Genomic DNA, 15365 nt, shown 5'->3' on the forward strand with positions numbered 1-15365 from the left:
AAGCTAGAATATCAACTTTTAGTGAATTATAATAATGAAATGCCTTAGATCTCTTGACCGGGGAGTTGAGGCCCTGGACATTATGAGAAAGCAACGTTAACTTAGTAAGGGTCACAGACCCCGCACGAGATATTGATTTATTAAACAATGGTAGGATGCCTGGAGCTCCATACTGACTCTAAATAATTCTGCAAATGTGATAACCCTATAAATTTTTTTATTCAATCTCTGTATGAAGATTGTAAGGAGATAGAGTTTGCACTGCAGTGTGGTCAGGCAGGTATAGTATTTCCATTTCGAACATGTTATTGTGATGAAAGCAAGCTCACATTTATATACAAGTTTATTTGAAGACAAGGTTTAAAAAAACAAGCTACTATAACAAGATAATTGGCTTTACACAGAAATCTAAAAAAATAAGATTCTGTATTGTATATCACTTTAGATATACTTTAAGATTTGGCTATAAAATAGCAATAACTTTGATGGTGAAACTCGTTTATGCTTTTTTATCCCTGTTGAAACATTTTGGCAGCAGCAAGTATGCTGATACAGCAGATTTCTGTAAACTTAGATTCAACACAATAAAGAAAAACTTCACTCAAAAAGAAAACAATCTCAATTTATGATGTGATAATGAATATGGAATTGCATTTATTTGTGTTTTTAATGTCTGCCCAGGGTTAGCTGTAAAGAAGGAACATGTAAACCCCTACAAAGCTAAGAAAGATTATTGTCTGTTAATAAAGACTACTCACCCATCAATGGCACGATAGCTGCAGTAAAGACAGAACTACTCTGGACCACAAAGGTCATTATGGCACCAATTAGAATAGCCAAATATCCAGTGAGCCAGCTGAATGGAAATGGGAAGTCTGTGTGCAAAAGGACCATCATTATTATTTTTATTTTGCTCATGTTTATGCAATATGCTGTTCTGCATTAAAAAGGTATTGATATTTTATTTGTGGTATTAGGGTAAAGAATGATTGAAACATTATGTTTTCCTCTAAAGAATAAACACAGCACTGGTTGTATTGATTGTAATAATGAATCATCACCTATGCCTCAGAAATATTACATTTTGCTCTTCTGCAATACTTATTATTATCTGTAGATGTCTCCCTGTGATTAGAAAAATATAAATATAGAAGCACAAGTAAAATAGTGACAATTGTTAGATTTTCTGCATTTTGTTATTAAATAATAGAAGAGGTGCATTATTTTACATGCATTTAATGGCCAATCATATTTATATTTGCCATATTTTAGGTTGGAGACTGTAAATGGAGACTCCAAATGGTGTTGTATGTTCCATCAGCATGGAACATACCTACGATTTTCATCTTCATGAATTTGTTACTAGTAGATTTTCTTTAGTTGGCATTTATCTATGTCCTGCAGCTCACCTACCCAGTCCTAAACATTCAAACATTTGGAGTCCTATGGTATTGTTCAGATCTGTTCAAACATGCATTTAAACAGATTCATAAATAAATGTGTTTAAAAATCCATATAAACACTTCTAACAAAATGTTTGTAGGGTTTATTTACCAGAGCACAGGCGCTATTGTCTTTGTTAGCAGGATAATAGGATTGGTCACTTGCTATAACATTAACAAACTGTGACAACATCCTAACAATGTTGTTTGTCATATCTCACTATCTGTCTTATGGACAGTTGAGGCTAGAGGAACTGCAAAGGAAAGGGGCTAGCTACAAAGGATATTAGGAGAAGTAAAAGGCTGTATATAGTTTAGTTGTTGCATTCTAAAAATAAACACAACATGGGTGAAACAATTAGGTGTGCTAAGGGCACCATGATATCTAAATACAGTTTTCTAAATGGAGTTGGTGTCAAGGAAATCTTAGTCTTAGTTTGCAGCCTGCATTAGCAGCTTTATGCTAATTTTTCATACATAATTTTTTATACAAACTTTCTCACCTGCATTAATGATCTTCTTTATGACTTGTGCAATCTGACCCTTCAGGACAGAGTTCAAAATTTTGACAATTAGAATGAGGCACGTGCAAAGCACCAGCAATGCGGCAGTCAATAAGATGAAACCCACTGCTATATCCGGGAGGTTGACATGTGAAAAAATATGAGTGCCTGGTTAAGAAAAAAGAAATTGGTTATAGATATTCACCCAGATGTCTCCAACATGGGGACAACCATCTTATTGGTCAATTTCTGAACTAATGATGCAGCCAAAAAAAAATATTTATATATAAGATATATATAAGAAAGGAGAGTGTATCTCCGAGGACAGTGCTTAAATATCTACTGTGGTAGTTGCCAAGCCAATTAGGTGGATTAGAGAGGAAACAAAGCGGGTTTTTATGGCAAGCTGGCTCTGTTAAAAAGTGTATATATATATATATATATATATATATATATATATAAAATTCTTTATTCTAAACAAAGTGAACAAGAAAAATAATATACAAACATACATTATATGTACAATGACATTTATCCCCCCCGCAGAGGACAGCCAACTTTGCACATAAAGTATATGTATTGAGCTTCTTACATTTTTTGAAGCCAATATAGGCAGACCTTACACTCCTGGTTAATTAATCAATGCAAAAATATAGTCTCATCCCTGACATGTTTCACCCAAAGGGGCTTCCTCGGGGGATTGGGAGACTTTGTATGTTCTATGGGTTTTAGCCAAAGGAAGAGACAGAGTATTTCCTGTTAATCCAAGATAAGTGTTTTAGTCATGATGGTAGCAGAAAAATTTGGACGCTTTGAATACCGGTCGTTGTGTGAGTAGGCTTTCTAATGTGACTTTACACAGTACATTTTCACAGTGCTTGGTATAAAGACTGATTATATTTTGACTGTGGTCCTTACATATATTTCACTAGAAAAGTTGCAGGGTTCAACTTGTATGTTTCTAATGGACCTTACTTCTCTTGTTTGTGTGACGATTCTAGATGAAATAAATCCTTGCGTTGTAATGTCTTTTAACAGTGTGAACTATTTGTGATGTATAAATCCTTTTTAGGCTCGTATTGCTGTGGTATAGTGGTATGAAAAAGTTAGGAAGAGTACATCCTAACTTTTATGTCTTTCTGTTTGGTATCTTTGGGGTATAGTAGTGAGAGCAAGCCGGCGGCAGCCGTCCAGAAAGGAGGACCTACTCACACAACGACCGGTATTCAAAGCGTCCAAAATTTTCTGCTACCATCCTAACTAACACATTTATCCTGGACTAACAGGAAATACTCTGTCTCTTCCTATGACTAAAACCCATAGAACATACTAAGTCTCCCAATCCCCTGAGGAAGCCCCTTTGGGCGAAACACCTCGGGAATGAGACTATATATTTGCATTGATTGATTAACCAGGATTGTAAGGTCTGTCTATACTGCGCTTCAAAAACTATGTAAGAAGCCCAATCCATATACTTTATGTACAAAGTCGACTGTCCCCTGTGGGGGGATAAACGTTATTGTGCATATAATGTATGTTTTGTATATTATTTTTTTCATTCATTTTGTTTAGAATAAAGGATATATATATACTTTTTAACAGAACCAACTTGTCATAAAAAGCTGCTTTCTTTCCTGACTCTATGTGTCACTGATATTATTTAAAGAATCTCATGCTTACATCTCTCTATGTTTTCTTTAATTGTGGTGGTATATTCTACAAAAGTTCCAGTTGCGTTGGTGATGCAGGTAGCGGTGCTACAGTCAGTCAGGTTAGTAACAGGGTAGTACTCAGTCACCTAAAAAAGATTTAGACGGGGAAAATGGATAGTTTAATTTCCAATAAAATGCAAACATACCTATGAAATATATACCTAAGATCTAGAAAACCTACTTGGTCTTCTTCCAAGATTTAAAAAAAAATCCTACCACACCTTGGACAGTAGGGACCGTTTTACTGTAGAAAACCTTGAAACACCAACTGGCTACTTACGTTTTTCTGTGTTGTGACACACCATCTTTTGATCAGACTTTTGTTTGCATATTCAGGGTCTCCAATAGCATTTCCAGCAATTACAGAGCTGTCCAACTAAAAAGGAAAGATAGGAGTTTTAATAATGTGGTTCATTTGAATTATTTGTTCATACATCAGATGCAATTAGATAGAAGGTAATATGTCAATCACCTTAATAATGAGATCTGTAAAAGGCCGGGTGATGACTTTTAGTATATCAGGGGCTTCGCCTCCAGCGTGAATGTTGAAGCTCTTGATAATAGCTTCGGACAGGTAGAAGAGGTAGCCTGTTCCCAGCTCAATAGGCAGCAGTATAATGACTGTCATCCAGTTGAACATTCCATGCACAGCTGAACCACCAAAGGCCCTAAAACCAGTCAATCCAGATCATTAGACTCATCTCCAACTATCTGTCTTTTTAAACTGCTAAAACATTTAGCTAGGGACCTAACATAAGGATAAGTTCATCAGCTTCTTAGTAGTGTAATTATAAAATCCCATCTGAATCATCGTCTTGTTGTGCTCCAGCAGGTAAAACTATTGTTGCATATCATGCATGTTCCTCTAACCTAGACTAATTAAGAAGAAAACCTAATGTGCTACAGAAAGCAGCTAGTCAGATTTCTAGTGCAAATCACAAAAACAAAAGGCAACATTATGCAAAAAAAGCACTCCTATTTACAGTACAGTTGTCAATTACATTATGTATGTGGCATACAAATCCATTGCATTTTACCTTCGAAACTCATTCCGATCTCCTGACTGTGCCAAGGATACCAATGTGCTGGTTACTGAAGTTCCAACGTTCACTCCCATGATGATGGGGATGGACGCCCTCACATTCAGTACTAGAGCAGAGAAGAAGAAATGAATACTGCACAAACATATGAAAAATATGGTAGCTTTCAGGACAAAATCTGGTACTATACTTAATAATTACTTATGACTGCTGATCCTGTATCTTGGCTGATTGACTTACTAGGAATGGCTACAGATTCTGTACCTGTTCAGGCAAAGAATTGTTGTACAACATGGGCTCAGGATCTAAACATAGCATAGTTGTTTTCTGCATATTGATGCAGATATAACTGGCTTTTTCATAACAACAAAAGACTACAGAAATCTAAATCATGCATAGTATTGTTTGAAATTGTCTAGTGTCCTTGGCCACTGAAATTTGTGTTAGTGCAGGTTTGAGTAAATAGCAAAATGTTACTGTCTGTTTATCCAGAAGGACTGTGTTGTTTTCAAAGCAGGCTACCCCTAGAAAGTTAACAATCCAGGAGACCTTCCAGTTTATGTTTTTTATTCAGTCTCTAGTGATGTCCTCAAATGCAAAAAAAACTACAGACTTTAGTAGCAGAGGGGGAATTACTTAAGAACATACATCGGTAAGTGGAAAAGTCTGTTCAAGTGGGAACCTAAATATTTACTAGCCACAAACTAAGTGGTATTCTGATTTCAGTTCTAAAGTGTAAGTCCAGCCAAAACTTTGCTCTCTTTAATATATAATCCATGTGAATGCATACTTCCAGAGGACACCATGCTGACAATGATGGAAGAAGAAGTGCTTGAGCTTTGTACCAGGACAGTAACCAGGACACCTATGACCAGACCAGCAATTGGATTCGCTAAAACTTCATTATCACTGAAAATATCACCAGTCAGTTTACCTGCAAGGAAGAAAAAAACATTTGAGACCCCAAATTGAGACATTACGGGCACACTGATGATATATATATATATACATATATATATATATATATATATATATATATATATATATATATATATATATATAAAGCAAAACCTATTATACAGACTTGTGAAATTAACTGGCCTGACATTAAAAATAAAATCATCTGGGCATCACTGGCATCTACACTGGTCATTATGCAAAAAAAGCACTCCTATTTACATGAATGATGTAATCCAAATGTAATTTAAAAAAAAACATCCTTTTACTAAAACAATACAGTTTAATAGGTTCCATTCTTCTAATAGAGGAACATATAGGGAATATCAAAGCTGAACTCCAGCTTTTCCCGTAGCCCTTTAACTTTCTCATTTACTTCTCATACTTCTTTAAAGGGTTTACTTACTTCCAACCAGTTGAAAAGCTGAACTTAGAACATCTAAGGAACAGATGAACAAGTAGAGGAACCCTAGAAGCAGGCAAGCTTTGACCAGGCTCATCACAACTTTCTTTATTCTGTCTTTATTACTCAGTTCTGGAGAGAAGATAAATACATTTTTCATTACTTATATAGTAGTAAAAGTTTAGTTATATCAAATGCCAAAACAGTTTAACTGCAAAAGTTAGAACCTCTGTTATGATCTTATTGCTTGAGAAACAACACAAAGAAAGTTTTCTTGGCAAGTGATCAAATGTATTCATGATTCAGTCTCAAAATACATAAACAATAGTGCTGGTTACAATTACAAATGTCTGGGAAAAGCATGCCCAGATTCTTATTCAAGAGGCCCAATTTGGGCACTAAAATATACCTTTTTATCAGGAATATATCGTAAAGTATTTTGTTGTGTCACATACATCTGTTGATACCCGACACATTTCGCCCAGTTTAGGCTTCTTCAGAGGGTTTTTGCGAGGTTGGACAGTAATTGGAAGTATCTAGGTTCATATCCTTATCAACGTAAACTTAGTTAACATTAGAATCATATTGTGATCATATCATATCATATTGTGATAGTCAAGGTAATGTATACACAGATGTAAATTAGTACAATATAATACAATATTTGCATTATGTGGGCTTTAGCAATCTTAGTAAGACTTCCTTGTTGCATATTTTACTCTATCACTACTATGTAAATACTAAGATATAAACATATATGGATATTTTTACATATTTCTTGAATATCATCACCTCACTACATTATTATCTCTATGATTTCTTTATCCATTATTTCCTATTCTATCTAATATTCTGGATATCATATTTACTACTCTTACATACCCCCTGCACACAACCCGACTTGCAGGGACGGGGGCATCGATTTTTACTGATGCATCTTTGGCAGATTGCCGGGATCCTCCTCCTGTACTCCCGTACTATTTGCCGTATCCCCGCATTAGCCCGTCCCATTGAACGAACTCGCTTTGCCGTGAGCACGCTATTGCGATACTTTTGGGATACTCCCTCTCTCCTCCTCTCAGCAACACTGGGATGGGCGGTTCTACCTAGGAATCCCCTGTTCAGGGTGCCGCTGAGACCACACCCCTATGTCTGCTGACGTCAGGGACGTGCACAGTAATGCTACGTACACACGTCAGATTTTTATCGCCCGATAATCAGCATCGGCCAATTATCGGGCGAAAATCTGCCGTGTGTACAGTCGGTGTCGTCCATCGTCCGGACGACCGACCTGCCGGATCCACGGACGATGGACGACAGCCGATCCTAATGAAAGGGAAGGGGAGAGCGCGCAGCAGGGTGCCGCTCCGTCGCTCTCCCCCTCCCCTCTCCATAGAGCATGAACGGTGCTGTATGTACAGCACCGTTCATGCATCGTGCACTCCCTTGTCGTTGGAAAGGATCGTGAAAGATCCTTTCCAACGACAAAAATTGCAAGTGTGTACGCAGCTTAAGACATCCGGAACGCCACCTTATAAGGAGGTGTCTTCCGGAGTCTCCTCTGCCAGCTACACATTCATCAGCACTTATCTACACAGACCGGGGCTGCGGTATCTGTACACTCTGTATTCAGGACCAGAAGGCAATCTTTTTTATATTCCCAATATGTATTTAGTTATGGACAAAAAAACCTTATGACTCGTTAATCCCTATCACCATATCACTTTATGCCCATACATATTTACACTTTATTCTCCAATGTACCCTATAGATATATAATTATTTCAAACAAATTATATTTGCAATATAATCTGCCACCATCCCACTGTACCCCTCCTCCTTTTTGTTTAGGTATGTTATCCTATATTTACTACTTTTACTTACCTCACCATAGGTTTTCCCTTTTGGGTGGTTACAACTTAACCCTCCTCCTACTAATTTGATTTGCTTCATCGTTAACCTGTTTGGGGACGGTATTCCCCCTACACGCTATCACAGGGGTAGCATTAGTTTCCGTATGCATTGCAGAGGAGAGGGATTTCCCTTCAGGGACTTTTCTGTATTTACTGCACCAGCGGAATATCAACACCCGCCGCAGTAAATAGTGGAGCAACAGCAAGGAGGCGTCACTGGAGCTCCGGTAGCTCTGGCTCCGGTAGTTCCTAACGCCCCCTGGCAGATAAGGCCGGCATTGGGCGGGATCTGGCCTAAAAGTCTTGACTTACTTTTATCATGTGCATTACACTAGACACCTATTGTTTATGGTAAATGCTATTTAATAGTATGTCTTTTTTGACAGTAATCAATGTACAAACAATAAGGTTCTTAAAGACCAGCATGAATTTCCTCGATTATTATTATTATGCATTGTTAGTATGTATTTTTCACATTGTTATTTCCACACTGACATTATGTATTTAATATGAACCTAGATACTTCCAATTACTGTGTCCAACCTCGAAAAAAACACCTAGAAGAAGCCTAAACCAGCGAAACGTGTTCGGTATCGACAGACGTATGCGACACAACTTAAAACTTTACGATATATTCCTGATAAAAATGTATTGTTTAGTGCCCAAATTGGGCCTCTTGAATGAGAATCTGGGCATGCTTTTCCCAGACATTTGTAATTGTAACCAGCACTATTGTTTATGTATTATAAAACTGAATCATGAATATATTTGATCACTTGCCAAAAAAACCCTTCTTTGTGTTGTTTCTCCATTTATGTATTCTAAGGTTTGGCAAACTGGCCTGTTAAAAAGGGCCTTACTGTATTAGATTTACTAACCAAACACACCAGAAAAATGGCATATACTGTGCTCAATTTATGATTTTATTGCTGTCCGTTTCCCTGCTATGAAAATTTTCCTCTTCATTTGTCCTGCTTACTACTATCACCAATACAGAAATGGACAAGAATCCAAAACTTTACAGTTTTCAAAAGATAAAAGAGGTGATGAGGGAAAATCTTTCCATCTGAACCTGTCTATGAAGGCTTTTCTTTTGACTTTGGAAATATTTATTTTTTTCTCACACAGTAAGCGAAGGCAAATCGCCTCCTTGAGACATAGACAGTAAAAATCCTTGTTCATTTATGACCCACCTTTCCAGGAAGGACCAGAAGGCTGAAGTTCAGGCAAGGCCCAGGGATCGATTTCTTCATTTTCCTCCTCATAGGGCAGATCAGTGGGCATTGCATAAGTGGAATCTAAAGAAAGACATCCAAAAGCATAAGATGTTTAAACATTACTACAACATTAGGATGTCTATACACAGTGTTGTAAGTTACATACTCCTCACCCCTGTGTCCTATACCCTATGTGAACATTAAGTTATCCGACACTCTATACTCTATGGTGTAAATTACATATTTCTGACTCTTGCAATGTATTGTCTATATTGTACATTATAAAGTATTGACGCTTGCATTCTAAAAACCATGTTACATACTCCTGATCGTGTATCACCTGTATATGATGTTTGCTGAATACATCTGAAACCTGATTCCTCTACACACACATTGCACATAATGCAATTGTAACCTATACATGTAGTTGTAACATATATACAGTGGTCTCTGAATATATGTGAATTTTCTGTTTGTAGAAATCTTTATGTAATTGAAGAGTTCATTTTTTAAAAAAAATAATCCTTTGTTTTTAGGTATATATGTGCGTGTGAGGCATTCACTTGTGGCACAATAATTAACAGTTTTTTTTGTAATTACTTGGGCTGTGCAGTTTATTAAGTGAGTAAGCTCAGATTGTTTATCCATGACCCTTATGCATTTCCAAAACCCAGAAGAGTCTAGCTGTGTCCACTTTACACAGATCACATTCTATCTTCACTGTGTTCCTTTTCTAGGAGCCAAAAATTTCCATCTTAGTGCTCCTACTCTTTATTGGACCTACTGTACATGTCCTCAATTTTGCTTTTCATAGAACCACCTACTTAGTAAGTTCGAATCTACATATTTAGGACTTACAAATAATATCAACTGGCTAAAATATTTTGGATGCAGATCTCTAGACAGGGAGTACAGATGTAAGTGTAATTCTCTTATACATGATCTTCAGAACTTGAAGATGTAACTAAAGCAATCAATTTGTAAAAAACATAATACTCTCTTTACAATACTCTCTTTAAATGATTTCAGCTAAAAACCCCAAACAGTCATGCAATTTCCAGTGTTTAGCCAACTACTAATCTATAGAATGGTTTCATTGAGGGAGTTTGTGATTTAGTTGTGTTCAGACCTACCTGTTGTGATGTCATCTAGTGGGACCTTCATTATTTTGTCATCCATGCCCAGTTTTATTTCAGGTAGTTTTATTTCAGGGACCACCTGGGGGTTGTTGCTGGTGAATGGCATTTTGGAGGCAATGCTCTCAGATGCTTTCTAAGCTATCTGGTGTTACACTAAAATGAATATACAAATGAATCATTATTATGATGATCCGTTAAACAGCCCATAGCGATAGCCCAATATGTAAAAAAAAATCAATGATATATTATGGAACAAATTTGTATTGTCACAAGAAATGTTCAGTGCAAAAGTAATAGTGCCATCTGGGTTCTAGCATTCAAAATGAATCTCTGGCATTTAGAAATGTTAGGACAGCCTGGCTCTGATTTGAACGGACTAGAAACACTTACTGTTTTCTTATAAACACATATAGGTATTTCCAACAGTAAAAAATGGTGCTGACTGTATTACATTTTGTCTGACCTAAAAATACTATTTATGAGGCTTTTCTCTCTTTGTTTTTCCTAGCTAATACCACTATAAAAATGTTTATTTTCTGAAACAGGTTCTATAGCTTGTACAACGTGTAAGTTCATCAGGTAAAACGGTATTAGATCATTGCTCCACATTTGTACAAAGTACAGGAAGGGACAGAAAATTCCTAGAAGAGTGAATTACTTTACGGCTGCAGATGGCATTAGTACTTTTCTCTGAAATGAGTCACTTACACAAGGAAAATAAATGTTATGTACTGTATAAAGTGTACAGAAGGGCTGGATATTGTTGGGAACCTCTGGCACAGGGATTACCTCACATGTTACAATGTGATCAGGAGGGTCCATGGTCCTTGTGCAGCGGCACACTTTGCACTTCCCTATGTCTCTTCTTGAATGTGATTGTATGATTGGCATTAGATTTACCAAAATCTACCATTAACTGTGTAGCGCAAGGACCAGCTTGGTTACTACTTAGATACAAACTGAATGAATTCTTTAGATAAGTCCTCGGGATTCAGAGATCCAACAAATGTAAATGAGATTAAGCATAAATGGAATCATAATTGCCAATTTGAAATGGATTTTAATTATGGCCAGCACCCCTCCCCCAGCCTGAAATAAAAATCACAGACCACTTAAAAAACTTACAGATTGATCACCATATTGTTATTAAATTGTTTGATGTGGTCAGCTGATATCATATTTGGCCAATGCCCACTTAATTCAGGCCACAGTACATTAACTTTTTTTCTACAGATTGATTTTTATATATAAAACCATAAACTACATTTAGTGATAGCTCTGTTTAAAGGATAGTCAAATCTTCAAATATGAAAAAGCGACTTCAGGGATTTCCATAAAGAAAACTTTTACTTAGAAATAATAAAGAATGCCTTTGACAACCAAAACGCTAGAAGCTCAACTGTCTTTTACTGATCCCCATGCTTCAGTACATTTTGAGAAATTCTTTAGCAACTAACATACAAATCAAGATTTCTGACTTTTTTGGTTGTGTTTAGACACACAATTAAGGTGCCAAGCAGTTTCCAATAAGAAAATGGTAACAGGTGGTATTCACAGATCTCTTTCAGGCGTTTGCAAACATTTTTGCTGGAGTTTACTTACAATTAGAGGGGGTGTTTTTTTTTTTTTTTAATTTAATAGCTAATTAAAGTAGTTGGAGCTGTTAATATGGATGATGCATGTACCATCTAAAAAAGTACGAGAAATAATTCCTGTACATCTTAAAGACACTGAACTAATTCAGATCAATAACTTACTTTATTACTTACTTACAATACAAATTATTGGTAGCCCTCTATTTCTCCCTGAAAAAAGATTACCTTAGATGTTTATGCTTAGATCTGCCAAGTATACATGTTTATGTTATTGGAGAGAGGAGAAGCGCCAACATCACCTTATTAAGAGGAGTTAGTAGCAATCAGTAATCAGCAATTCTAACCTGTCAAAGTAGAAATATCAGATCGGTCTCTAAGCAGCCCTCTCCACAACCACCCCACCCCTAGTAACGTGTGTAAAGCAATAAACACAATTCAGATAAAACAAAATTGCAAGAGAAGACCTTTGTTATCTGCTTTCTCAATGTACCTTTAAACTAACTATGATTAGCTGAATAGCATGACTACATATTTTAAAATGTGTAAAAAAGTCATCTGTGTGACTTTTTTTTATCCATCTACTAGATTTTGGGATGTCTTCATTGCATGTCTGTCCTAGATTTATTCTACAAACTATGTGTGATGATAAAATTGTCCCCAGTGAATCAAGATTCATTGGGAACAATTTACTAAAGAAAATTGTTAACTTAACACAGTGAATAATAATGCTGTAAAAAATAATTCAAGATGTTGCCCTCCTGACTTCAACCATTACATTTACATGTGAATGGGCGTTCTTTGAAAAGTCAATTTTCACCATATTTATGAAGTTCGGTAAATCATCACGTGTTAATGCACTTTGCTAAGTAAATAGTCTAAATTCATTTAGTAAATCCACGCCCTTTAGTTGTGCTAAATAATGGTTTATTTTATGTCTAAGTTCACTTTTCTTGCTAACTGGTCCACTTTACATAGCAAAGCAGTTCTAAATTGTGCAAATTAATGCTTGTTGGTCATTCCCATCTATGACAATTTTATAGAATAGCTGTAATTATCTTTTCATACTTCAAAGATAAAAGACTAATAAAATACCCCCTGCAATTCTCATTTTATACATTCTCAAATTAAAGATCTTTACTATGGAATCTTAAAGTTGCTGTTCTTTTAGTGATTTATAGCTCATTTTCTCAATGGTCCTGATTTATTAAAGCTCCCTAGACTGGAGAAGAAAGACTATCATGGGAGAACCTGGGTGATCCAGCAAATGTGGACAATGTTTTCAATCTTGGAGAATATTCATTCTAGGTTTGCTGGACCTCCCAGGTTCTCCCATGATAGTTTCTTCCATAAAATCCTTTGCTATTATGTGGCAAATGTTTTCAACCCTGTACTAGATCCATTCCAGGTTTGCTGGATCATCTAGGTTCATCTAGGCCCATGATATTCTATCTTCTCTGGCCTTGGAGAACTTTAATAAATCAGGCCCAGCAATTGAGCTTTAATTTCTGGCTTAAGGCATTCAGAATAGAGAATAATCACTGTGACAAAATCACTGCTGTGGCATGCCTCTTATGCCTCTTAGTACTTACAATCAAAACAAAATTATTTATTTCTCCCCAAAATCCACTGAATTTACTAAAGTTAGAAATGTATATGAATCAAACCAAATGGAGCCTTAGCTCGTCATCAAAACTGACCGAAATGAGTTGTGCTGTAGAAAAGGTTCATGTGTTTAAGGTTAGTATGCATGATCCATATAATTCTATTTCCAAAAAGGAAAAAAAAAAAACAATAACATTAACACAAAATAAATTAAAATTGGCCAGGTAGCACAATTCTAAACTTCTGCTAAACTTTTGAGAACTTGAACTTGTATATGTGTATGGTGTAACCCTTGTAACCCAGGTTAAGGTGTAGTTATCAGAATACAAATATTTTAAGATAATAGGCCTAAAGAACTATGTTAGCGCCAAAGCAGGAAACCTGTTATAACTCTAATTCATGCCTCTTAGGACTGACAGAATTTTCCCCATGGCTTTGTAAAGTGTATAGGAAAAAGTATTTGCACACTTTGATGATGAGACCTACAGGGGTTCTTTAGCACCACCAGCAATTCTAGAAAAAGAATATACAATATGAAGGTGAAATGAGTCAGTGCATTTTTAGAATGCTCCGTTTTCTTGTTTAAATCCTTTAGTTTTTCAAGTCATTAATTCTAATTCAAAACAAGCAAGGCATGTTTAACATACATGAGGGTCCATAATCCCCCCTGAAAGTCAGATCTCAGTAAAGGCAAACTGTCACTCACCTATGAGAGCAGAGGACTTGCCTGGCCCAAATGCAAGAAGTGAAGGGGTGTGTGTACTGTATATAAGCTGCAAGAAAGAGGGGGTCAAAGTTTTCTGCTCCATCAGCAAATTGCCCCTGTTCTATTACTCCCGTTATTAATGTTTACTTAGATAATCTACAGACACGCAGTTGTTTGTGCCTTGTCAGTGACAGTGTCCTCATTTGATGCATGAGTATGTTGCTGTGTTTATTGTAGCATATCAGATACACAATGTCAATCATTTTTCCATTTTGTGACACAAATATATTGTAAATAGAATTCATTGAAATTGGTTGGACTTGATGATATCATTAAACATAACATAAAAGAGTTTTATACCGAAGCTGTAATGCAATGGATGTTCCTTCTTTATCTAGAAAGTCATAGGGGGAGACTTGAAAGTAAGCACTGATAAGAAAAGCACCTCTCAGCTTTGACTCGAAATCAGGAAAATTGTAATCCGGACATTGCAAAAGAGCATCCTTATAAATGGGCACGTGTTGTCCATGTGATATCATTTTATTAGCTGTGTTGCAAGAAGGAGCTGTAATTTTTGTAATCCACATTCAGTTGAACTTGTTGAAATATTGAAATATTGCATTCATGGTGGTCAGATTTTGGTGACTGAAGTACTGGGGCTATAAATTCTGCGGTGTTTTGCTGAATTTAATTAGAACAGATGGAGATATTAGAATAAATGGCACAACATCTTCAACATTACAAGGACAACTCTATTTAAAGATATTTATGACTACTAGCTATACCATGACCTGGATAAATAACAACCTTCCCAGGTATATGCCTTACCCAGGCCTTCCTATTCGTAAGTAAAATGCCAACTGAAAGGATCTGCAGGTTTCTTGGCTCTATTCCTCTCAGATCTCTCACCATTCCAGTGTCTCTCAGTGCATCAGAACAGGGGCCTGGGAAGAATTGGTCAACGACGCATACACTCGTATGGTATCAAGCTATCTTCAACTTTATTGTAACAAACATCTAGTTTTTATAACATAACAATATATCCTAGCGCATGCTCATTCATTAGAATAGATAGATACTAGTGTATCTATTCTAGATTGAAATTAATTAGCTACATAATTTCAGACACGTACAAA

General features: G+C 36.3%; 1 protein-coding gene across 1 annotated transcript in view; it reads right to left on the bottom strand.

Moving 5' to 3' along the window:
• LOC140343491 (sodium-dependent phosphate transport protein 2C-like) overlaps positions 1-14323 on the bottom strand; it is a 21060-nt gene extending 6737 nt beyond the window's left edge. Inside the window, exons 1-11 of the mRNA XM_072430176.1 lie at positions 14230-14323; positions 10321-10479; positions 9164-9268; positions 6061-6189; positions 5488-5631; positions 4695-4806; positions 4130-4325; positions 3938-4033; positions 3626-3743; positions 1946-2113; positions 759-875 (exon numbers count right to left, since the gene is read on the bottom strand). Coding sequence (XP_072286277.1) covers positions 759-875; positions 1946-2113; positions 3626-3743; positions 3938-4033; positions 4130-4325; positions 4695-4806; positions 5488-5631; positions 6061-6189; positions 9164-9268; positions 10321-10432 — 1297 coding nt within the window. The 5' untranslated portion in view covers positions 10433-10479; positions 14230-14323. The remainder of the gene's footprint in view (positions 1-758; positions 876-1945; positions 2114-3625; positions 3744-3937; positions 4034-4129; positions 4326-4694; positions 4807-5487; positions 5632-6060; positions 6190-9163; positions 9269-10320; positions 10480-14229) is intronic.
• Between the last annotated feature and the right edge of the window lie 1042 nt (positions 14324-15365).

Source organism: Pyxicephalus adspersus, chromosome Z, assembly GCF_032062135.1.
Source record: "Pyxicephalus adspersus chromosome Z, UCB_Pads_2.0, whole genome shotgun sequence".
Lineage (NCBI taxonomy): Eukaryota > Metazoa > Chordata > Amphibia > Anura > Pyxicephalidae > Pyxicephalus > Pyxicephalus adspersus.